General features: G+C 38.2%; 1 protein-coding gene across 1 annotated transcript in view; it reads left to right on the top strand.

The window, feature by feature from the left end:
• Window positions 1–25,025, top strand: part of TMC1 (transmembrane channel like 1) — a 113,945-nt gene that overhangs the window by 11,784 nt on the left and 77,136 nt on the right. The window contains exons 4-5 of the mRNA XM_070248123.1: window positions 1,692–1,820; window positions 23,183–23,273. Of these exons, the coding sequence (XP_070104224.1) occupies window positions 1,692–1,820; window positions 23,183–23,273 (220 nt within the window). The remainder of the gene's footprint in view (window positions 1–1,691; window positions 1,821–23,182; window positions 23,274–25,025) is intronic.

The raw sequence follows: 25,025 nt of genomic DNA, 5'->3' as shown, positions 1-25,025 counted from the left end.
TTTATCTTAGTAGAGTGTACTTCCATAGTTCTCTTGATCCAGGATTATCATTCCAAGCAAAACATCTGAATTGGTCAAAAAACCAAACTGTCAACAGGAAGAGTTATTTTAGAGGTTTATATGAATTTTTGTTTCAGTAATCATGATATGATTAAAAATTATGGATTCATGGTAAAGGAGATTGCAAAGTCATTTTGTAGGGTGGGCTATAAAACTATGGATGCGTCTTCTTGTTCTTCAGGTGAAACTTTCAAAAACAGCTTTTGCCATAGCCCTACTATGTGTAGTCATGACTTTAGTGAACAACAGATATGTTTCTCACTAACACTGAGTCAGATTACAATTTCTTTGTTAGTCAGGAAAAAGAAAATTCAACAGTTAATTGAACAGAGAGCATTTAATAAGAGAACTCTTTAGTAGGTACAAATAATTGTTAACCAGGTTACTGGAAAAGAGAACACTAAGGTGTCATGGCGACAGCAACTATAGGAAGCAGCTACCACCCCAAGGGCTGGAGGGACAATGAAAGGAGTTGAAAAGAAAACTTAGAAGCACAGAGGAGAGACCCATGGAGCTGAAACCCAGACATCTGCAAAGGTGATGATGCTCAAGTGGTGCTGGTGTTTGTGGGGGTGGTGATGAAGCTGGTTCTGCTAGTGTTGGAAAAATTGGCAAACTAGATTCGTCTGTGGCTGTGAGAAGGCCCTGCAGCTCCAGGGATAAAGAAATATTGCTAAAGAGGAAGTGCCATGCAGGAAGCAAACGAAACCAAAGGAAAGACCAAGTCCCTTCTTAGTGTCCCCTATTGGCTGCTTCATATTGAGCCAACTGACATAGCAAAAGTGTGCCCTACAGAGTCCCAGCCCCAGGCTCGAAATATTAAGTATAGAAGGGTAAGTTTGAAGTTGAACAACAGTTGCTGAATAACCAAAACAATCTATTACAAAAAAATTGATCTGTGCAATAGGACATTACATTCCTCTGTTTAAAATCATGTTTGGGTTTTGTTTTCTTGAGCTCTGAACCCTGCAGTATTTTGCAATACTAGGTACATAGCAGAGAAAGATTCATCTCATTTGCTCAACAAGCAGCTAAATTCCTTTGAAGATCTCTTCAAAGGATTCACTTCTACCAAATATACTTCAAGCTGAATTTTATCAATTGAAGTTTTGCGTTTAATTAGCAGATTAAGTGGCCTTTGAGAAATAGGTTTTCTATTTTTCCCTATTTCAATTTTTCTATCTTTCTCTCAAGACAGGACTAACTTAAAATTTTAAGGGCTCTTCAAAGACATCTTTCACCTCTAATTTACTCTCCTTATTGAAAAACAAAGTTTTTAAATGAAATGTAGAATTGGTGGGGGAAGGTGTACAAGGCAACAAAAAAGAGAGGAAAGTATCTTGATAGATCCGTAACTATTCTTTCTACAGATTTTCTAGTTCTGAGAGTTTGACACAGTGGACTATACAGTTTCAGGACATCACAATGTAAACACTACTGTTTACAGTTATAATAATTCCAGAAATCCCTCATCAGTGTTCAGATACAAGCTCTAATGCTTGTGGAGCTCAGCATCCGCTATGTACAGCCAAGTCCATATACATGGACTGAGTTTCTGTTGCATTCTTCTTTAAGTTTGGGAGTCAAGCAAAATGTAACTTTATTAAGGTCTTCTTCTTTTTCTTTTAAAGGGAAGAAGAAGAAGAAATTGATGAAGAGGAATTGGAAAGATTGAAGGCAGAGTTGGATGAGAAAAGACAAATGATTGCTACCGTCAAATGCAAGCCTTGGAAAATGGAGACGAAAATTGAAGTTCTCAAGTATGATGCTAATTTCTGTAATTAGAAATATGTTACCTGATACTGATCTCCTAAATCCTCTGAGTTTTGTAGATAATACTAATAGAATATATATAATACTCATATTATTATACATATTGCTCACGGTATATTGATATATAATATAGCATATATATTTCATATCACTAGAGAGGCTGGGCTAATGATTATAAATTAAAAACAACTATAAGCAAATTTATTGTTTGGAGTCTTACAACCTCTGTGGTCACCTTTAACCACTTATTCCTCGAACTGAAAGTTTCCTCAGTTTAATACGTTCATTACTATCTCTCTGAAAGAGAGAACATGTTTGAATTTTACATGTTTGTGTGGATTGCACACTCCTGCTTCTCTGAGGGGTCCCAGCCTCAAATGATATTGTCATGTCACAGCTCTCATTAAAGCACAGCAAGGATGGTAAGCCAACAGAACAGTAAATAGGATTCCAATTAAGGGTCATGCTACTAACGATTCCCCAGTAACATATCAGTGACCCAATTTCAGTCTAATGTTGATGTTGATGGGGGTGCAAACACACTCAGAGGCAGAAAGATTTACAAACTCCTGATACGAAAATTCAAATGATTGTCCTTTCCTGGGGAAGGAAACAGATTCACCTCTGAGGATCACCCTATATTTCCTCGCCAAGGGGGTTGGGGGAGGTGGGGTGTGAGAAAAGGGAATGTGTTTGTGATAATAGCCATGTTGGCATCTCTCAACTGTTCTACAGATTGCATTTTTCCACAGAACCACTTTTGAAAATAATGGTAAATTTCCAAAGCCTATTTAACTAATAATGTTAAACATTAGAGGATATATATATGATAATGTTAAAATTATAGTATAGCATTATTGTATAGTGATGAAAAAAGCTGAAGTAGCTATCAAGATAATTCATTACTAGACTTGGTTCTGCAAAAGCTTGTCTGTCATTCAAGGAAATTGCCTAACTTCCTGGGGCCTCATTACCTCATATCCAAAACAGAAGATATTCTAGATCGACCCTGTGAGGTAGGAACCTCACCATCATTTATAATGGTGTTATTCTGTTTTGCGGAGTAAGATTTTCCACGTTCCAAACAATGGTCTTCTCAGCACACTTCTGCAACACCACACAGCTGTAGCGGGGAACTCCCTGTGTAGGTGCGTGTGCACACCAGCTGTGAATGAAGGCAAAGACAAGCGGCGTCCGGGTTCCATGGAGCTACTAATGCGTGTGCACGTGCATATGCATGTGTGTGTGCTCACGTGCTTATGTGTGTCTGTCTACTTCATTCAGTTGAGTAATAATGATGCTAAATGATAGATTTAAAAATGTCCTTATGTGGTAAAATAGAAGTTTGGTAATCTTATGTTGGCTCCCAATATATACTTGGAAATATTACCGGCCACGAAATCCCCAAACCTGGGAACCACGGGTATAGAGAAAGTTATAAAATTGGAAAGCAATAATATTGTGAACTTTCAAAGCATAGTGTGAAATTCAGTAAGAATGTCAAGGAGCATATCCTCCCTTCCACCTGCGTGGAGGTTTGAAATACACCCCCTACTGTCCCTTGCCTGAATCTCCCACATAGGACGGTAGAGTAGGCATGGCTTCAGACTTGAGTTTGAATCTCAGATCTTCTATTTAATAGCTGGATAAATTTGAATGAATTGTGTCATCCTCTGATCTCAGGTTCCTTATGAAATTGTACTAATTTACAAGGTTATTGGAATCATAAAGTGAGATCATTCATTTGAAGTACTTAGCATGGTGCCAGAACCCAGCGCACAACTGGGAGACACAAATTGTAATTATTATTTCACCTCACGATCGATCTAGTGTTGCCTGATTGCCTGTCCTGTGACAGAGGGTATGGGACCCAACAGGGCTAGGGGGAAGCAGACCCAACCACAGGTAAGCCCAGGAGCCTTGGGGGATGGTGACACATTGTTTGCAGTCTGCATGGACGATAAAATTTTGATGCTTCAACAAGGGAAGTAGGGGATCTTGACAATTTGGCAGAATCCAGGGCCTGATCACTCTCAGGATTTAAAAAATGTACCCTCAGGGTTTTCTTATGGCAGATTCCTGGACCTGGGGCCTTGGGCTGGAGTCCAGGGATTAAGCTGTTTTCAGAAGTGGAGAGAGATAGAGACTGAGATGGAAGGAGGGGCAGCCCAGGCCCTATTACAAGGGCAGATGTTGAAAATGGGGAGTCTGCAGCTGAATCTAGACTATAGGTGGCTTTTATCTGGTCCACAAGCTTTTTCTTTTACTATTTTTTTTTATTGTAGCAAAATATACATAACATAAAATTTACCATTTTAACCATTTGGGGGTGTATTTTTTATAATAATATTTTTGCTGTTGTCAAACTTTTAAAGTGGGAAATTTCACATAAAAAAAAATCTGGATGTCCAGATTCTCATGGACAAGTGAACGATCTGGTCCAAGATTTCTACGTGAAAATAGCAGCTGGCGCTAAGCAATAGCTGCACCCTACTAACAGGGCATTCGCTCTTCAGTGTGCACAGTTCTGGGGCTAGGCAGTCGCTGACCCCTACTAGTATGGCATTCACCCTTGAGTGTGCACAGTTCCCAAACAATCCACATCACTTGTTCATGCTGCTTGGCTGGACCTTGTAGGCATTCAAGTTTGCTGCTTCTTACCTGTGCAGCTGGGGAGCAAGTTAGGCACGTTACCAAAACAGTGATTCGGAACATCAAAGCCAAAGCCAGCTCGCAGGATGGAAGCACAAATTTAGCTCCAGAGAAGAAGCAACTGTGGCTTCTCACCTGTCAGCGATGCTCATTGTCTTTCGACTAATCTCCATGGCCAGAAACATCTCCTGCTTTGTGACGTTGCAATTCTCTGCACAACTGGTGCCAATAGCCCTGGTCAGCCTGATTCTCTCAGTTTCAACCTCTGTGATGAAGTTGTTGGTACTACAGTGCCCAACTTGTCTCCCTTGGTAGGTTTCTGAATGCTGTATTGAGCTTCTCCCCCATGGATTCCAGTCACACTAGAACAAGTGGTCAATACTTCATAGTATGTGTATGTAGAGTTTTCTCTTACCAAAGTTACTAAAACATGAGGGTCAGGCAGCTTTCCTCCCGCCCTTTATTTATTTCAGAACATCTAACTCCGAGACAGTGTTTCTAAGGTTGTGTTATTCCCAGAATTAACCTCCAGTCATCACTCCAGGCTAAGTCTATGGAATTCTAGACACCAGGTTCAACGTAACTGGAACAGATATTTTGATCACAGGTGTGGATCTGTGTCTGGGTTTCAAGGCTTCCCAGATGGCTCTGGACTCTGAAAAATATGTGGAACAAATTTTAGGGAGGGTCAAGATTTCAAGACTTGTTTTAGAGTAAAGCCTTGGGAATGGTAGCTTGTGGCTCTGAGGATATTGTGGGAGACTCAGGGATAGTTACTACATTTTGAAAGACTATCTGCCACTAGGAACATGAGTATCCTCAGGACTTAAGGTCAAAAGATGGTTAACATAAGCAATTAGTACAGGGGCAAGAAGCTCTAAAAATGGGTTATAAATCCATATGGACTCTCAAATATGGCTCAGGAATTGGAGGTCGGCATTTTCAAGGAAGCAGAATTGGTTCTTTAGGGCTGAAGGGAAGCCACGTCCTTTCCACCGTCACTGTGGAATGATGTTTTTCAACGTATGTTTTTCTGTGTATTAATATGGTTTCACACATTCATGTAGCCTTAAACCTATTGAATAAGAATTTCTGGGTGGTGGGGTATGTGTGTCTTGTCCAGACCAGGAATATGTATTTTTGTTTTTTACTGTAAAAGTCATTGATTTATGGTTAGAATTGAGAACCTCAATTTTAAAATTGAGAACTAGAAAACCTCATTAAGTGGGACATCCTACTCTGTGGACCATTTATGGAATGGGTGAGAATATGTGTATGTAGAGGCTGGGAAAAGGGAAATAGTGACGTATTTTCCAATGATTTGAAAGTCTATTTCTGTTTTTTATTAGTTACCCAACTAAAAAATATCCAACAGTGAGGATTTTAAGCATAATCTCTTTTTAAGTTGTTAATAGGTTTAACCCAGAAGTTGGATGACTAGATCTTTCCTATCTGTAAGAGGTGGCTGCCTGTCCTGGTAGCAGCCACTACAGGTGAAATAAAATACCTGGTGGAAAATAACAGGTCTGCTTATTACCCATCTTGGAAGGAACCTAAAACCTTTAACTCTATGGGAACATTCTGTGTGGTAGATTAAAAGCCCTCAAGACTAAACATAAATAAGCAACTACTTTATTTTATTATGATAGAATAGATTTTGGATTGAAAATTAAGAGACTTGGACTCCAGTCTAAGCTCTACCTCTAAATTCCCCTCTCTGAGCCTCGGTTTATTTATACATAAAAGGAAGGAATCAGACTGTGGCCCATGGTTTTCAAACTGCTGTCCTCAGAGTTCAAGTGGTTTGGGGAAATCCCTCCAGGGCAGGGTAGGCTGAGCCATGAGGGATGGCTGCCGGGCCGCAATGCCAGCTTCAAGCAGAGGAGACCTGTGGTTTCTCTCTTCTTCACAATGTACTTCCACATAAAGCATTCCTTTGAAGAAAAATGTTTCTGTGCCTATTAACATGAGAAAAGGTTTAAAAAAATCCCACTTAACTGGATGTTTAAGGAAACTTATTTTGGGGAGGGAGCAGTTCTAGTGTTTCTTGAGTCTACAGAATAGGCTGCAGGAGATCTCCAATATTCTTTTTCACGGAAATGGCTCTAGGGTAGAAACCATTTTAAAAGTATTTATTTTGATAACAAAAATGTTTATTTAGCTATTATACTGATTGCTTTAATATCTGAGCTTTGTAGCACCCTGACCCAGTGTTTCCAGGAGCTGTCCACTGGCTGACTAGGCCTGGTGATTTATTGATGAAACACCCAGTAAAGCCAAGAAACTTACTCTTAGGATTTCATTTACGTTTAAATAGGTGCTTAAAATTGTCAGCTAGTCCTTAAGGCAACTTTCCTCCTTACTCAGTCTCCCTTCATCCTCCCACAATTGTTTGTGTTTGTTTTTTATTTTATTTTTTGGTTGGGGGAACTAATATATTTCTAGGAAAGTGGGAATAGACCAGAGTTGATTTCCTGAGCTGGATCCCATCTGGGAAGACTGCCCCTTTGGCTCCCATCCCCACCCCTTTCTCTCAAGTTTCCTTGGAGACTAAGATTTTCCTAGGCAAGCATCATGATTTCTACTTTAGTTCACAAACGCCTTTCCTCCATCCGTCATTGTGAAGGAATGAGGGATTCCACACAAGAGGACTTTTAAGCATGTGTACACACCTGCTAACACACACTTTGACCATTTGGGCTTCTTTTTAGTCAATAACTCAACCAAAGCATAGACCTTCAGTTCCTGTACATTACAGATATCTTGGGTATGTAGATTTTCTCATCGGAAGAATGGTGAGTCTGTAGGCAATCAGTTCATCTGAAATTTTGTTGATCAAAAAGTAACATTGACATTTAATTTCTCCACTATTTAATAAGTGCCTAGTAGATATCAAGCATTATGCTGTGACCGTGGGCAAGTTTCTTAACCTCTGTATCCTTGACTTCCCTCACCTATAAACGGGAATAAAAGCAGTACTACTTCATAGAGTTATTGAGAAGATTAAATCAGTTAATGGATCTAAAGCACTTAGAATGGTGACTGGCACATAGTAATCATACATGTTAGCTATTGTTGTTTTACTATCATAATTTCCTTTATCACTTTCAACCATCCTTCGAGGTAGATATTGTTATTTTGGCTTAGCATATAAAAAACCCAAAGCTCTGAGAGGATAAGTCATTGTTTATGTTCAGACAGTTATTAAGTGGTGGAGCCGTGATTTGAACTTGTGTAGAAAATTGCCTTGATATGATGTAGGTCTCTAAGTATACTACCAGGCAAGCTCTCCCAGAGGTCATGGGACTGAAAGGTCCCTGGCCAAATTAACATGCTCAAATCACATGGTTTATTAAGTCAATTTAAAGCACAGTGAGAAGTGAGGGCAAAGAGATGGAATAAATTAACATACTGGGGATAGAATGGCAATAGACTGGTAGAGTAGGCCACAGAATCACACCTTCTGAATCCTTGGTTTCTCAGTGTTCATATGCTCTATCTCTTTCATCCTACTGATGCTGTGATTAAGAGGATGGAGGTCCCAAAGGGGCCACTGAAGTGAAGATGAATTAGAGCAAGGATATGCATTTGCTTTATCAGAATGACACAGGGCAATTATGTCTGACCATGGGAGTACCTTGTCAATTAGCCTGTTGAAATGCCACAAATTATAGCTGCTTTTCTTGAGCAGAACACATGGAGGAGGGGTGGGGGGTGAGGAACAGAACCATACTGGATGACACCAATGGGTGATCAATTTAGTAATGACAGATGTTGGTCGCAAAGTGACAAGATCATAACTGCTGTTTTCATCCCTTTCTAACCATAATATTCTTATTTGTTCATCATATTTTCTGTCTTTCTTTGGCAGGTATTACAGCTGACTAACTTACTTACTACCGATATTGGAACACATCTTATAAATTATGCCTATGTGTCACATGCTACAAATCTGTTTATTAGCTATACTTAACACATACTGTGTGTGAGACCAGCTACATAATTTGTAGGACTTGGTGTGAAATGAAAATGCAAGAACACTTGTTAAAAAGTAATTGAGAATTTCAATTATTAAGAATTTCAAAATGGCCATGGTAAAGCACGAAATTAAGCACTGGGCCCCTTTGAGTTTGGGGCCCATGTCACAGGCCTATGAAATTGACCCTGCCTATGAGTTTCACCTGAGTATTATGAGCCAAGAGCTTTCTCATTATCTATGCTTAATAGTTCTTATGAGTTCCATCCATTCCAATAGCAGAATTAAATAGTCTCAAATAATTCAGCAAACTCATATTATGGAACTCAAGTCTATATAACTCCAAAGACAGCACGCTATAGCCAGGGAGTTCTTTGTAAATACCACTTCGAACATGTCATCTCTATGTTCAAAGCCTTCAATGTCTCCTCAGTAATTAACAGACAAAGTTTAAAAGCTTTCGCTTAAAAAATTTGTGAGCTCCACAATCTGAATTCACAATCTGAGTTCCGGCTCTCTTTCCACATCATTAGTTATTGATGATGATGATGACCATGAGAGTTTGGAGATGGACAAAACCATCTCCATTTTTTTTTTGAGTGTCTACTATGTATCATATTCTGTGCTGGAGATACTGCACACATTAACTCATTTAATCTTCATAAGAACCTTGAAAAGGGAAAGTTAGCCCCATTTTACAGAAGGTAAAACTGTGGAGGTAAAGTAGCCTCAAGCCAATAACTGCCAAGGTGAAGATTCAAATCTAGATTTCTGCATCTCCAAAATCTCATGCTTTTTCTATTGTGCCATACTGCTTCTCATTGAACCATGTTTCTCAGTGAAATGCATTTAATCTAAAGAATTCTGGATAGATTTTCTTACTTCACTCGGGTCTCCTCTCTGCTTTTCTGTATCCTATGCTTCTTCCAGGCCTGAGTTCTGTCCTTCGTGGATTATTGTCTCCTCCTGTGGTCCTTTCTCTGCCAACTCCTGTAGACACAGGACTCAAATGGGCTCTACTGTTCTGTTGGCTCTGTAGTTATGCTGCATTGTATTGCATTTTTAAATTTGTATGTCAATCTCTTTTCTTTCAGAATAGATTTTGAGCTCCTCAGGATGTGAAAGGTGTGGTGCAGCTCTTTATTTCCTCAGGGTCTAGCATAGTGCTCTGTACCTCATAAGCATGCCATTACTGATTCCTGTGTGGGTGACAGTGTTAATGGTGATTTCTTTTGTTGTTGGACACTCAACAACCCAAGACACCCAAGACAAGAGAATCATTAACATGACTGGGATCTTTTAAGGGCCTGGATAAATGTGTGAGTATAGGGAAGAAATGTGCTGGTGAAGAGCCTTGATTTGCAGTATTTGCCAATTTCCGTGTGTAAATATCCCCACTAGGATCAATTTCAAGCTGCCAACAGTTTAAAACCAGCTCGAAAAATTCCTGAAAATTTAACAATCAGTGGCTGAGTCAGCTCCAGCACCTCACTGGGGGATCTAGAAATGCCCTTTGATTAACTAAGTTTATGTGAGAAGGACCTTCATCCGGAGTAGTTGACGGCAGAATCTAAAGAAAGAACTATTTGTTATGCTATCACATGTTTTCTTTCTTTGATCTATAATCAACACTGAAATGCTTAAATTAGAACTGCCTGTGAGGACAAGCAGTATTCTATAATTTCAGGACTCCAGATAAAGTCCAAAGTGCATGAATAACCTCTTATCCTAGTTTTTTATCTTATTCTGCTAAATGTCTTTTATTTTATATTCTAGAACTTCTTCTCAAATCTGTTAATATGCACAGAGAATTTCAATCTTCCTCCTTCTCTTCCTCCCATTCTACTCTTTTCTCTCGCATTAAAACTCATCTTTTTTTTTTTTTTTTTTTTTTTAAAGATTTTATTTTTTCCTTTTTCTCCCCAAAGCCCCCCAGTACATAGTTGTATATTTCTCGTTGTGGGTTCTTCTAGTTGTGGTATGTGGGACGCTGCCTCAGCGTGGTCTGACGAGCAGTGCCATGTCCGCGCCCAGGATTCGAACCGACGAAACACTGGGACGCCTGCAGCGGAGCGCGCGAACTTAACCACTCGGCCACGGGGCCAGCCCCTTAAAACTCATCTTAAGAGAAAAAAATTTTATTCAAGAGTGATCAGTTCTTGACTGAGATCAGAAATCTCTTCTGGCTTGTCATTCACATTAGACTTCCTCTGCCACCACTGCAACCATTTTCATTGCATTAGAAAGATTCTTTCCATATTAAACGAGAACAATGTCCCCGACAATTCTTTCTTTCTTGAGATTTACCCTGTTAATATTTACTGTATGGTTGTGAGAGCTTAGAAAATTATTGTGATTAATTTTAACAATGCTTCTCTAATAATATTTCGCAATTCTCCCTGAAAGGATACTGAAAGGGACCAAATGAGAAACTTGTTGTTTTTTCTTGGGACTTACATGTTTTCAGAAACTTTTTCAATTGTTAAGGAAGTCAGCTCAGAAACATTTTGGGTAAATACTTTTGTCTACCAAGAATTCTCCTCCTTTATTTGTTTTATGATTCATTTAACCTTTCTTATCTACACTGCACCATTTTACCATTGCACCATCCTCATTACCTGGGGATGTTGTATTTTTCACCTTGGTTTGGCAGGCTTCTCAAGGGGCCCACCTGGCTACTGCTCCCACATCTTTTGGTGAGTTGTGAAGGCATTTACAGCTCTTGTACCTACAGCAAAATCTCAAGCACACAGCCTCGTTAAATCAGCCTGAGACTCTGCCCAGATTGTTAGTGGAAAGATATTAGTCATTGGGAAAATGGAACTAAAAAATGCTAATATTCAAGGATGCTTTCCAAGATTCTTGGCAATCAATCTTATTTGCTACCTTCCACAAACATCTACTTACCAGAATTCAAATAACTCCAAAGTTCAAATAAATGGGGATTTTTTTACAGTACGCTATAATTGGAATTAAAAAATATATATAGCATATATATAGTACTGTATATATTATATAGATATATAGTTGTTTATGCAGTATATATAATTATAATAAAAATAAACATTAAACATAAGAAAGTTCTAAAGTTTTCTTCTAGATGGATAAAGTGTGGTTACTATTATCTTCTTCTTAATTGTATCTCATTGTGCCCTATTTCCAGAGTGTCAGCAATCTATTATAGATGGTAAGACACTCTGATTCAGTTTTCTCAGCTTGTCGGAGCGTCCTACCCTCCAACAATTTTTGATAAATAGCAATTTACCTAACTTGCGCTCTTTAGAATTTCAGCTATCAGTGACAGCTAATTTTCACAACTTATTAGGCTATCCATAAATATATTATTTTTGAAAGGTGGTTAAAAAGAGAAATTCATTCATTATCACTTAAAAATTATCCAGAAATGCTTTCAAATATATTTGGCATAACACATTAACAGTAAAAGGAAAGAAAATGTGTACTTGATAGGTATAAAATAAGATTAATTTGAGAAAGGTGGCCTTGTTGTTTCGGGGATGTGCCATCCAGGTACTAGATAAGGTACTAATTGTGTAGATAATTCTTTACTTTATCAGGTTTATAATAAGAGAATAGCCACGGGCTTTTTAAGGACGTCTTTTTAAAAAAAATTTTATTTATTATTTTTTATTGAGGTTATGATAATTTACAAGATTGTGAAATTTCAGTTGTACATTATCATTTGTGAGTCACCGTATAAGTGTGCCCCTTCACCCCTTGTGCCTACCCCCCACCCCCCTTCCTCCTGGTAACCACTAAATAGTTCTCTTTGAAGGACGTCTTTATGTATATGACCAAGGAATGACAAGTGGAATACCACTTTGGAGGGCTTAAATAAACTTGTTATTATAGGATAAAAATGGTTAAGCCTTATTAAAAAGCATATACTAAAAGTAAATGTTTAGAGAACATTGTATTAGAATATCATAACAAATTAGATGAGAGGAAGAAAGGAGAATAATTTTATATATCCAATATAGTGTGTCTAAGATTCTCTTCTGCAAATAAGAAATCCTAAAAATAAAAACATTTTTAAATGATATAAATCATTTCTTCTAAATAGTTGTGTTAATTATGCTTTCGCAGTATACGTGCATCATTTTACCTATATATGCATATATGTATACGTGTATATATATATGTACTATTATACACACACATACACACTTAGATATTTATATAAAGACACACGACCCTTTGGATGAATTGTTCTATTTTATGTGCACACTATTCTAGTATTTCTTGACTAGTACTTGCCCACAGGGATTAGGAAAGTTTAGAAGGGAGGCTACGGGAGGCAACTGTGAAATATTAAGACTGCAAGTCCACTTGGCAAAAGGACTAGTCCACATAGGAGCGTAGCGTGCTGTGTGGATGCCGTCACCCAAGTTGGGCAGATCTCCAGATTTGTTTGTCATGTGGCGAGCAATCAGATTTACTAGGTTGTCTTGATTCAGTGCAGAGCTCACTCAACTGCCATCATTTAAAATTTCTTGCCCAAGTCATGGGTCAAAAGGCAAAACACAGTGTTCCAACAGAAAGCTAAGGCTTTTTAGCACTCTTAGATACCACCACACATTAAAAAAAAATATTTGGTAATACTTAGAAATGTTTACGAGGGTATAAATATAAAAACACAGGTACTGTGCAGAAACATTTTACCCAAACTTTCAAAGCAGAGTGGCTCCTCTCACTCTGAGGCAGCACCCTGTGAGTCCTTCTGTTTCACAATATTCTGAATTGGTTAAGTGTGCTTGATTAGAATGCACATGAACCAAGCAAAATTAGCACAGTCTGTCTACCGCCTCCTGTAAATGGCTTTGTGAAGAGCTGGATGTTTATATATCTAAGAATATGAGATTCATGATGGAAATATCTCCTTTGTTAGGGAAATTCCTGCCAACTGATGCCTAGAATGCCTTTCTCTGCCTACTCAAATTCTATCAGCCCTTTAATGTCCACTTTAATTTGTCTTCAACAAGCTCGCAAGCCACCACTCTCTCCTTTTTCACTTCTAGGCTGCCTAGCACTGCTATGTAACAATGTTGTGGGTCTATATCTCATTTTTCTTAACAGAGTTTAAGCTTCAGAAATGAATCTACATCTTCCTTTTATTTCTTCCAAAGCACTTAGCAAATTCCTAAGAACATAAAACACACTCAATAACCACTTAGAAAAAATGGCCAAGTAAAGGAGAAATGAGGGGCTGGCTCCGTGGCTGAGTGGTTAAAAGTTCTGTGAACTCTGCTTCAGTGGTCTGGATTTGTCAGTTTGGATCCCAGGTGTGGACATACTCCTCTCGTCAGCCGTGCTGTGGAGGCATTCCATATAGAAGACAGAGAAAGATTGGCACAGGTGTTAGCTCAGGGCTAATCTCCCTCAAGCAAAAAAAAAAGAAAAAAAAAAGAGGAAGATTGTCAACAGTGTTAGCTCAGGGCAAATCTTCCTCACCAAAAAAAAAAAAAAAAAAAAGGAGAATGAAAGGAGGATAGAAATAAAGTAAATTTGCTTATCGACCAGACTTTCAGATGGGTCCCTTTTGCAGCTATATATAGCGATCCATATTTTCTGTGCTATTTCTACCAACTTCTGATAATAATTTTCCCACAGTAAAGAGGGGGAGAAGAAACATCTCCATTTTGAAAATCTTTAGTGATGAAAGCAGTTAAGGTAAAGTTTTCTACTTAGCTTTTCTTATTACTCTTGCGATCCTGTTCTTCAGGATTCATTTGTGGCTTTAAGAACACATTCTCCTGGGGCCGGCCCCATGGCTGAATAGTTAAGTTTGCCTGCTCTGCTTCAGTGGCCCTGGGTTCACTGGTTTGAATCCTGAACATGGACCTACACACCATTCATCAAGCCATGCTGTGGCAGCATCCCACATAGAAGAAATAGAAAGACCTACAACTAGGATATACAACTATCTACTGGGGCTTTGGGGAGGGGAAAAAAAAAGAGAAAGATTGGCAACAGATGTTGTCTCAGGGCCAATCTTCCTTAGAAAAGAAAAAAAGGAGGAGGAGGAGAGCATGCTGTCATTAAAAAAAAAAAAAGAACACATTCTCCCCAAACCTCATTTCTGCTCAAAAACCAAAGCAATAGTAGTAAACTGGGATATACCTAGATGTCTTAGGGACATGGGCTGGAAGTCTGCAGTCCACATAATACCACACCTACCTTAGGTATGAGTGTTGCTAATTGCATGCTCAACTGATTTATTAAAACAAAAGACCAAATAAAACAAAAAATTCTTGATCTAGAGCTTGATAAGATGATCCACAGAGACATTTATACAGTTACTATTATAGACCACTAGGCACTGAGAAAGAATTCTTTACAGAAACTTAGTTGTACATTGTCTCTGCTGATAATGTTACAATCTTAGCATTTTTTGATGTCCTTCTGTGGAGGAAAACCAGTTTATGCTGTGACCGATATCTAAAACTCAGCATAAGCTTTTGGCTCCTGGGGAAAGCTGTATGGTCTCTCCTCTGCTATTATGATACTAAGGATTTTCTTCGATCCATAAATTGAATCTTAAATTAACCAGGTACACAGCAGAATTAGGAAAAGACTTAATCAATGAGTAGAAAGAGGATCTAGTGTACTTCTTATTCTTATTATAATTATTATTACTGTTAAACCACTAAAGCCCAGCTATGTCGTTTCTTCCTTGATTCATCTAAAATTACTCTGACTGACTTTTAGGGTATAACTAAAATGTGTTTGAGTCTTTATTTGACATTTAAACTAGCCATGAAAATTAGTATTGTTTCATAACCCCAGGGAGCAAAGAAGTCATCCTAGGTCTGAAGAATTTTTATGGGTAGTAGTGTTAAACTTAATACACATTTGCCCTACCCAAGCTTTGCTTTCGTTAGTCACCAACACGAGCAGCTGGCTTTGCCACGTCTCCGTGAATCTCATCGGAGCCAGTGAAAAAACAGCCCAAGAACTCTTTGTGTGCAGATCACTCTAACATTTACTGCTGATAAAAATTTTAGAGGTCTTGGTAACCTCTCTCTCTGTCTATTTTTTTAATCTGTGAAGTGGTGCTATCTAAAAGGAAGCACACCAAAAGGAGCCAGACATATAGGCTACTAAGTTATATGAATGCATAAGTAGCTTTTTAGCTAGCTCTGTGTTTGTTGTTTGTTTTCAGATGGTCATTTAGTCGGTTACCCTTTAGGGGTGTAAGATAAAGAGTGAGGCAGGGACAGGAAAAGAAAAGTTATTCATCAAAAGCAATTTATCAAGTTTCAAATATATCCAGTACGGCCAGTCCAAGGGGACACCAAAATGATTTTATATGGCATCTTTTTAGCCCAAACCTCCAACAACTGCTTAACCAATGTAAAGACTTAAATTTAGTAGTCCCAGCAAATGAAATGTGGTTTGGTTCCAAATCTGGCCCCCAACTTGTTGCGTATTGGAATCATTTAAGGGGCTTCAAAAATGCTAATGCCTCTGTCCCACCTCTAGAGATTGTGATTTAAGGGATCTGGGATTGGGGAGCCCTGGGCTTTGGAATTTTGAAAGGATCCCACAGGTGATTCTCAGGTGGAGGCAGTTTAGGAACCACTGGCCTGACTATCATCCAGTGTCCATGAAGATGTTCATTCATTCAGTTAGCATTTGTTGAAACTCACTTCTGTGCCAGGTGCTAGACTAAATACTGGAAAACTAGAACAAAAGACATAGACCTTGCCTTCAGGCAATGCCAGTGCAATGGTGAAAATGGACCACAGGGTAATTACTTCATAGAAGTCAGAGGTTAAATCATGCTGACCCCGGGTGGGAGGACAGTTGGAAAGAAAGGATCAGGAAAGGCATTAAGGAGGAGCTGTTGTGTTGGCTTGACTCTTGAACTGAAAATGAAGAAAAGGAAGAAAACAGGCAGAGAAGGAGGGAAAGGCCATTCTAGAAAGAGGAAACAAACTATATAAAGGCATTAGAAATCCAGTTGCCTCCAGCCTCTCATTTCGTTTTCCTGTAATCCATCTTGCATATCATCGTTGCCGCATTTCTCATATAGTACTGCATACTGTACTGCACTTACCAGTCTCCTGCTCAAAAACCCTCGCAGGTTCTGACTGACATCAAAATGAATTCTACACCGCTGAGCCTGGCGTTAGAGCATGCCAACTCCTCCTTTAAAGCATTTAGACTGTTCTCTTCATCTCTTCATCACCCACTTGAAGACCCTGGGTACATTTTTATTTCTTCACTTTTGTTCACACCATTTCTCTGTGCTGAAATGTCCTTCCTGCCCCCTTGTCCTTGTAGCTGAACCCTCCCTCCCTTTGTTTAGGGTTCCTTCTAACACTCTCTCATCTGAATCTTACAGCACTTTACAACTACCTATTTAATAGTAATTAGATGATACCCTAAATATTTATCTATACCTTGGCTTCCTAATGGGATTGTAAATTCTTTACAGAAAAGTCTAAGGCCACTTTCTACTTTCTCCCCCCTCTTTATATGGCACAATGTCTTGAAATATATAAGCAAAAGTCTCGATTTTTATTACTGTAAACAAAACTGTATGGCAGTATTATAAGTTTGGAAAATAGAGGAACTAATCATGTGCATAATTGCTTAGTCTTTGGTCATTGACACACACTATTTTTATATGGTTATAAGGAGAGTGTACAAATTGTTCTTTATTCTGAAGCTTTATCTGACACATCATCAACATTTCCCCAGAAAAATAATAAAGACCTTTGAGTAACAATCAACAGTGCGATTTACCCATGAAATACTAAGCACTGCTTTGCCTATGTTATCTCAACTTTTATATGTCCTTATAGCAACCCCATGAGGTAAATCACGGTGTTATTCCGGGGAAACTGGGGACACGAGCTCAAATCCAAGCCGAGCTGCACCACGTACTCTTTGGGTAAACTTGCGCACTTATTTTACTGATCTTATCCTCAATTTTCTCATCTGTAAGGTGGGGATAATAACTGTTCCCACCTTGCAGGATTTTGTGGGGATTACATGAGATGATGGGTATAAATAGTGCCTGGCATAGGGCAAGCGCTCGGTATATGTTAGCTGTTGCTGCTGTGACTGTTGCTGATCATATTTTACAGGCGAGAAATTTGGGATCCACTATCTCTCCAAGAGCACACAGTTAGGAACAGGATTCAAATGTGTGTCTTATTTGTAAGATACACAACACAGACCTGAATAGAATGAAGTCCTATTCAAGGGAGATTCCTTTTTGCCTCTTATCACAGAGACTCCCCAGCTGCCACATGTCCTGAGCTCTCTGCAGCAGCACTGCATGGCTGGAGCAGGACTAGGTGAGAATCCACAGCTGCCTTCTTCCAGGCTGCCTCACAACCAGGGCTTCTGAAGCCCGACACCTGCGCCCACTCATCAGGTCTCAATAGTGGGGCTGAATCCTCTCCTGCACATTTAGTAACGAGAACGATTCCCACTCTTCCTACATCTCATTAGAGTGATATTCTGAGGGGAAGGAGACTGACTTTCTGTGGGATTTTGTCTGGAAATAGCCAGTCCTTTCTCAACTTTGTAAGTTGGAGACTCAGCATAAAACTTGAAGTCAGCCCAATAGTACTCTGACATTAGTACTAGTTACTATTTATAGAGCTCTTAATATTTGCCATGGACACATTGCATACATAATTACTAAACACATTACTACATTATTTCCTATTAAGCACACTAAAACCCTGTGGAATAGCTATTATTATTTCTATTTTACAGATGAAGCTGCTGAGCATCTTAACCATCACAACTACTGCCACCAGCATCCTCTTTATAAAAACATGTTTTGGATTGTCACTTCCAGTATTAGGGTCATTTTAAATAATTCTACTAGGCTAATTATAAAGCTATATTATCTTGGGGGCCTATATTCCTTATTTTCAATCTCTGCACATTAGAATATCTTTTTACCTCTGCAACTTTCTTTCAATTACTCAATGATATTTTAGGAAAAGTCAGAGTTCTGACTTTTAGTTGGTTTAAATGGTCAAATGTTTTTAAATGACAGTGATTTTTAGGAAAAGACTTCTTACTCTTCCCACCCCTTTACTGGGACGTTGTCATGAGTACAAGTTTTGATTACAGCTGCCTTAAAGACTGGTTTTGAAATGTCTTTCATTTACTTAAGCAATAAATTGGTTGCTCAATCATATTATCAAACTGAAAGCAAGAGGAAAGAAAAGTCAACCTAACCCAAATAGGGAACAAGTTTCCTGGAATGCTAATGTGTCAAAGGCAGCATGGCGTGTCCTAACTCCCCTGTGTCGTCGGGGTTGTATCATGTGTTCTGGGTAAATTATCTATTTTGTAAGTTAGGCCAAAGTGTGCTCCTTCAACTAACTGTGAAAGCATTCTTGATAGCCCATGAAACCTTATTATTCTAATTACCAACACAAGGGGTTGATAAATGAATGATGAGGCCAGGTATTACTGTCATTAAATAGACCTCACTCAATTATTTATCCCTGGGTCTGGGGTTACAGCACAGAGAGCTGTGCACAGTGTACCAGGGCTTGCTTAAGCTCTGAGACCTGCAGACCGGATTACAGTCTTGGCAGGAAGCTTTTGTTGAATGCAATTCAAGGGGATGACACACATCACATTTTTCAGTCAGACATTTGGATGGTTTGAGGCCAATAGATATTTAAAGTTTATCCACAAAAGCCTATTTCATTTTAGCTATGTAGGAAAATCCCTTTAAATTATCCAGATAAATACAAATGGGTAGCAAAATGGATTAACCATAGGAAAAAATATGAAGACATTTTGTTGCTTTTTAGTTTTCAAAGACTCTGCTCTTTATTTTCATGCATTCGGATATCTGTCCTGGGCACCTTAGTGTCATAAGTATCAGTTAGTATTTATCTCCATGTCAGATACTTTCTTTTTGTATCTTGTCTCCAGTAGCACAGTGAAAGACATTGACTTCTGATTAAGAAATCTATTACCAGGGAGGATAGGATTGGATGGGTCTACTTTTCTTCCATCCTGAAATCACGCTAGCTCATTGAGAAGGTCAACCCTGAAAACAGTGTTAAGGCCTGACCTCCTCCAGCCCATTGCCCCTTCTTCCAGGCCTGCAAGCTGCAGGGGTACATCTTTACACCCCAAGATCATCAGATTAGGGGCATCAAGGATCTGTTCTTGCTAAAGAATTATTCTCTGCTCCCCTGTGACTTTGTTTTAAAGTTATCCCCAGATTTCTGATGAGTTGAGTCTAGCAGTTATTTTGGCCAGGGTGAGCAGTGGGCTGCAGAATGAGCCAGAATAGCTGTTCAGGGTACCCTTTAATATGAAACTTGGGGAGATTTCTTGGAGAACAGAAGAGGGGGTAGGGAATTAGGGATGAGAAGAAATTCATACCTGAGATTATGTGGAGTAGAGTGAAGTCCAGACTTTTGTCTGAAAAACCAAAGTCTGGGTACATATGTTGACGGTGGGGTGGGGCAGTAATTGAGAGAGAAATATGAAATTATGCCCAGCATCAGGGAAAACTTGGCAACTGAAGAGACAATAAAAACTTGTTTAGATTGTTCAAAGGAAAATTATATTTGTAATAACTGACAAAAACCATATGAATGCCACGTAAATAGGTTTCTATATTGTTAAATGAATTTATAATTAATTTTGTGGTGATTTTAATTTGATTATAACTCTGACTTCCCTCCCTCTCTCCTAAATCTTGCTAGTTTAATGTTCCTGTAACATAATCATCAACTCACAAAATTAAAAACGTTGTTAGAAATATGGAGTAGAACAGCTATTTCTTTACACTTTTGACTTAGAGCAGACATGTTTTCTAATTGGCCATTCATCCAGAAAGTGATATAACTCTAATAGGCCAAACTGATTGTCTTTTAAATTATCCTCTAAATATCTAGAGTAGAGGATATGCCCATAAAGTAGATATTTTATTACATTAGAAAAACAAATTTTAGTTTTACTACTAAGAATTTTTGCTTCTTCGTTTTTATGTTTATTATAACAGAGAATGAAGTGATAATTTCTATGTGCACTTGGTTTTATGAATTTCAAGTTTCTTGATGCCAAATAATTGAATTAGAGTCAATTCTGCTATAACACAATGTATCAGTTCCTAAAAAAAATCACTACGCTATGTAAAACCGAGAAATGAAAACCTGAGGGTTCATATAAAAATAGGGATAGGATACAATACTCAGAAATGTCATCAGTGGTACATTAAGAAAATACAGACATTTAATCAAATGGCAGCAACATTTTACATGTGTTAAATGGTTAAGAAATACATAAATACTACACTAAATATTGCAATTTACCTTGAAAAGGACCTGAAGTTTGCTTGTGGAAATGCCCTTCGGAAGTTTGGCAATTTGTGTTATATTGTGAAGAGTGGAACACGAGCAGTGAATGGATGTGGTTTTTCTAACATGCATGGTGTGGTGAGGTAGCTGGTGGATGAGGTTGTGTATTTTGTGTATTCCTACTCTTCTAGGTTTAGCTGGATGCAGTTTTCTGCATTCATCAAGCATTTCTTGTACATAAGATCACACATAAGCAAACACAAAATTTGTGTTATGCTTAAATTGTTCCATAATCTATCAATCAGGTTAGAACAAATTTTCAGTTTCTAAACATGTGTTACAGGAGAATCGACTGTATAATAATTCCTTCAACACTTTCACATTTATGATCTCGCTTTATTCTCACCACCACCCAAGCAGACAGGGAAGCAATTGTCCTCCCATTTGTTTGTTTGTGGGGAAATCCTGACCTGTTAAAGGCCACATAGTAACTGAAAGAAACTGTGCCAGAACTTGCTCAGGTGTGTGTGAGTCCTGGGCAAGTGTGTTTTCCTCTGAGAAGCAGGACACTCCTGAACATGTGTACAGAGAGCATTAAAAATGTGGGCAAATTCTCAGAGGCTGGGTTAGAACTCGAATTACCTCATTTTCAGTTTGATCAGTTCAACAATTTATAAATGTCTGCTAGGTACCACACTCATCCTTGTCTTACCATCTCCATAACACATCGTTAATGCTTAAATGTGATCTGTTTTCTTAATTGCATGGATCTAAAACCCAGCCATGAGAACTCAGTTTATACTTTTTGATATGTCCTTATTGAACAGTTTTAAATGTGTAGAATGTTTTAGAAACCATTTTTTAATTAATCTTCACAGCCCAGAGGTCATACCGGCTGTCAGGGCATTTGACAAGGCTAGTCTAGTCACCGTTCTTCATTTCCAGGAGTCGCCCTGTTAAGCTTCTCAGAAGACCGATGAAGAAGGGTGCAATCCCAAAGTCTAGGAGTGACTTTGATTTTGAGCATTAATTGATGGAGAAAATACATTGTTAATTACTCCCCTGTCTATATGTGTGCCGAGTTAGACCAATCAGCTCTATTTCCAGAAGGTTTAGGTTTTTTAAGCACCTCCTATGGTCAAAGTAGTGGTCAATGCTGTGGGAGATACAAAAGGACAAGATATTGTCCCCGCCATCAAGGAGCTGATTTGGGCGTCTGTTTGATGACTGAAGAGAATCTTCTCCAACGTGCTTGTATTTTTATGGCAGAATCTAGGTGGGTGAGCATGCACAGGTGAATAATGAGCCACCATCTCTAGCAATCAGCTTAGTCAACAAGTGTGTGTTGTGTTCTGATCACTGAGTATTGTAAAATCATGAGTTTAGGAACACCTTACAAAAAATTTCTTCACCAGCTTTCCATTATTTAAAGATTTACTTTGTGTATTAATAAGTTTCTTTATAGTTAAGTGTTGATAGGTCTTGTCTGTAAACTCCACATCCCAGGGGCCATCCAGGTGATGACAGCGCTGCACCTGCAGAACCGCAGCCCAGGTTTGAGTTCTCTCTTGGGTTCTCTTGGGTTCTGCCCTTTATGGCCCCGAAAGATCAAGAGAAGCCTGGCCCACCTCTATTTTCTAAATTCTTTTCAGACATCAAACAAACAATAATAGCAAAAATGACCAAACAAGGTTACAAAATTGTAGTATATTTAACGTGTTCACATTATCCATTTTGATGAATTAATGCTTTTTCACACACAAAGACACTAATGTGACTACGGTAAATATATAAATGTTTGGGAATAAAGTTAAAGTTTAAATTTGAAGCCCTTTCTGAATGCAAGGCCCAAAAATATTCCTTCCCTTTTCTCTCTTTCCTCAATCCCATTTGCTTTACACAGTATGATTTTTCTGTTTTAAGTTATAATTGCTTTTATGAGACTATATAACAGGTCACTAAGCGTGTTCTATGTCAGTTTATCCTAAACTCTCTGCCCTATTAAAAAAAAGTAATCTTTATAAAAGAAGGAAAGAAAATATTTTAAAATAAACATTCTGATTGCCAGAATCTGAAGTAAACTTCAGAGTTAGTTTTACATGTGGTAGAAATGAGAAGAACTAGGTTTGTCTATTTGACACTTACCATAAATTCCTTGCTTTACAATGACACCAGCTGATGACTAAATGAGACTAAAATATGTGTCTTGTGCTTCCTGGCCAGAATTTAAAAACTTAAACATCCTTCACAAATCCATAGGCTATGAGATTCAGCTTAGATTCACTTGTTAAGGGTCTAGAAGAAATATAACAGCAGATCTAATAAAATTAAATGTTCACTACCTCTATGTTCTGTTACTCTCAACCCATCCCCACCTACCCCTTATTTTGTTTTATTTTCTCAGGGAAGCAAAAAAATTTGTGAGTGAAAATGAAGGGGCTCTTGGGAAAGGCAAAGGAAAACGGTGGTTTGCATTTAAGATGATGATGGCCAAGGTAAGTGTTTCATAATTCAGTTTGGTTGATGCAGTATATTCTCAATGGAAGCCATATTGCCCCCAGGGGGCAGAAAATTGGCTCCATTCTGAGAGAGTGAAAAAAATCTTATACTTTACATGTATAAAGCACAGATGCACATACAGGACATACACAGTATATCTGTGGTATTAAAATTTGGGGCAGGGGGCAATTCAGAAAAAAATGCTCCTTAGAGGAGTTAAAATGAAAAATAAGTTGAGAAACATTGATTTATGGCAAAAGACTAACATGTGATTTTTTTTTTCAGTTCCAAATGTAAGATTGTGTCCCCTTCATTTTTATTTCCTGGTGGTTAATGGATTGCGGGTGAAGGTTTCTTTCTCAACATGTCTACAGGTTACAGGGCCATATTAACTCTTCTCTACCAGCAATATCAACTGGATAGAAAAATAAATTGGGTAGAAAAAAACAGATGATATACCAATAGAAACACAAGTTTTTGGAAAAGATAGAAAAGAACTAACATTTATTTAGTATTTACTATATGTCAAGCACTGAATTGAATCCTTTTATAAAGTTATCATGTTTAATTTGCACAGCAAAGTATGTATGCAGTTGCTATTTCCCCTCTTTACAAATGTCATGCTACCTGTAAGCTAAATGTGTTCCCATGAAGATGAAGGTTTGTGAATAAAGTTTATATAGCTTAAATATGAAATATATTTAGATAGACATATCTGTGAGATATATATATATATATATATATATATATATATATATATATATGTATATATGATTAGTTTTGCCTCTTTTTACAATTTAAATAAATGGCTGGTTTCTTGGTGATAAACTCCTTTAATTTTTGCTTGTCTGGGAAACTCTTTCTCTCTCCTTCCATTCTGAATGATAACTTGGCAGGGTAGAGTATTCTTGGCTGTAGGTTTTTTCCTTTCAGCAGTTTAAATATATTGTGCCTCTCCCTTCTAGCCTGTAAGGTTTCTGCTGAGAAGTTTGCTGATAGCCTTATGGGCTTTCTGTTGTATGTCACTTCTTGCTTTTCTCTTGCTGGTTTTAGGATTCCCTATCTTCAACTTTTGACATTTTAATTATAATGTGTCTTGGTGTGGACCTCTTGGGGTTTATCTTGTTTGGTGCTCTCTGTGCTTCCTGTACCTCAATGTCTCTTTCCTTCCTTAGGTTAGGAAAGTTTTCAGCTATTATTTCTTCAAATATATTATCTGCCCCTTTGTCTCTCTTTTCTCCTTCTGGGATACCTATAGTACAGATGTTAGTGTGCTTGACATTGTCCCAGAGGTCCCTTTGACTGTCCTCATTCTTTTTAATTCGTTTTGCTTTTCTCTGATCAGCTTGGGTGATTTCCTCTAGTCTTTTGTCCAGTTCTCTGAAGCATTCCTCTGTATCATCTACTCTGCTATCGAGTCCCTCCAGTGAATTTTTCATTTCCAGTATTGTATTCTTCATTTTTGATTTGCTGTTTTTTATATTTTCAAATTCTTTGTTGAAGTTCTCACTGAGTTATCAATTCTTCTCCAAAGATCAGTGAGCATCCTTATGACTTTCTGTTTGAACTCTTTGCCAGGTAGATTGTTTATTTCTGTTTCACTTAGTTCTTTTTGTGGGGTTTTGTCTTTTTACCTTACTTGGAATGTATTCCTTTGTCTTTTCATTTTGCCCCATTTTCTCTGCTTCTGTCTATGTATTAGGTAGGTCAGCTATGTCTCCTGATCTTGGAGAGGTGGCCTTATGTAA

This window comes from Equus caballus, chromosome 23 (assembly GCF_041296265.1).
Source record: "Equus caballus isolate H_3958 breed thoroughbred chromosome 23, TB-T2T, whole genome shotgun sequence".
In the NCBI taxonomy this organism is placed as follows: Eukaryota; Metazoa; Chordata; class Mammalia; order Perissodactyla; family Equidae; genus Equus; species Equus caballus.
Note: the sequence above shows the minus strand (reverse complement) of the source record. Positions and strands in the feature narration are given on the sequence as shown.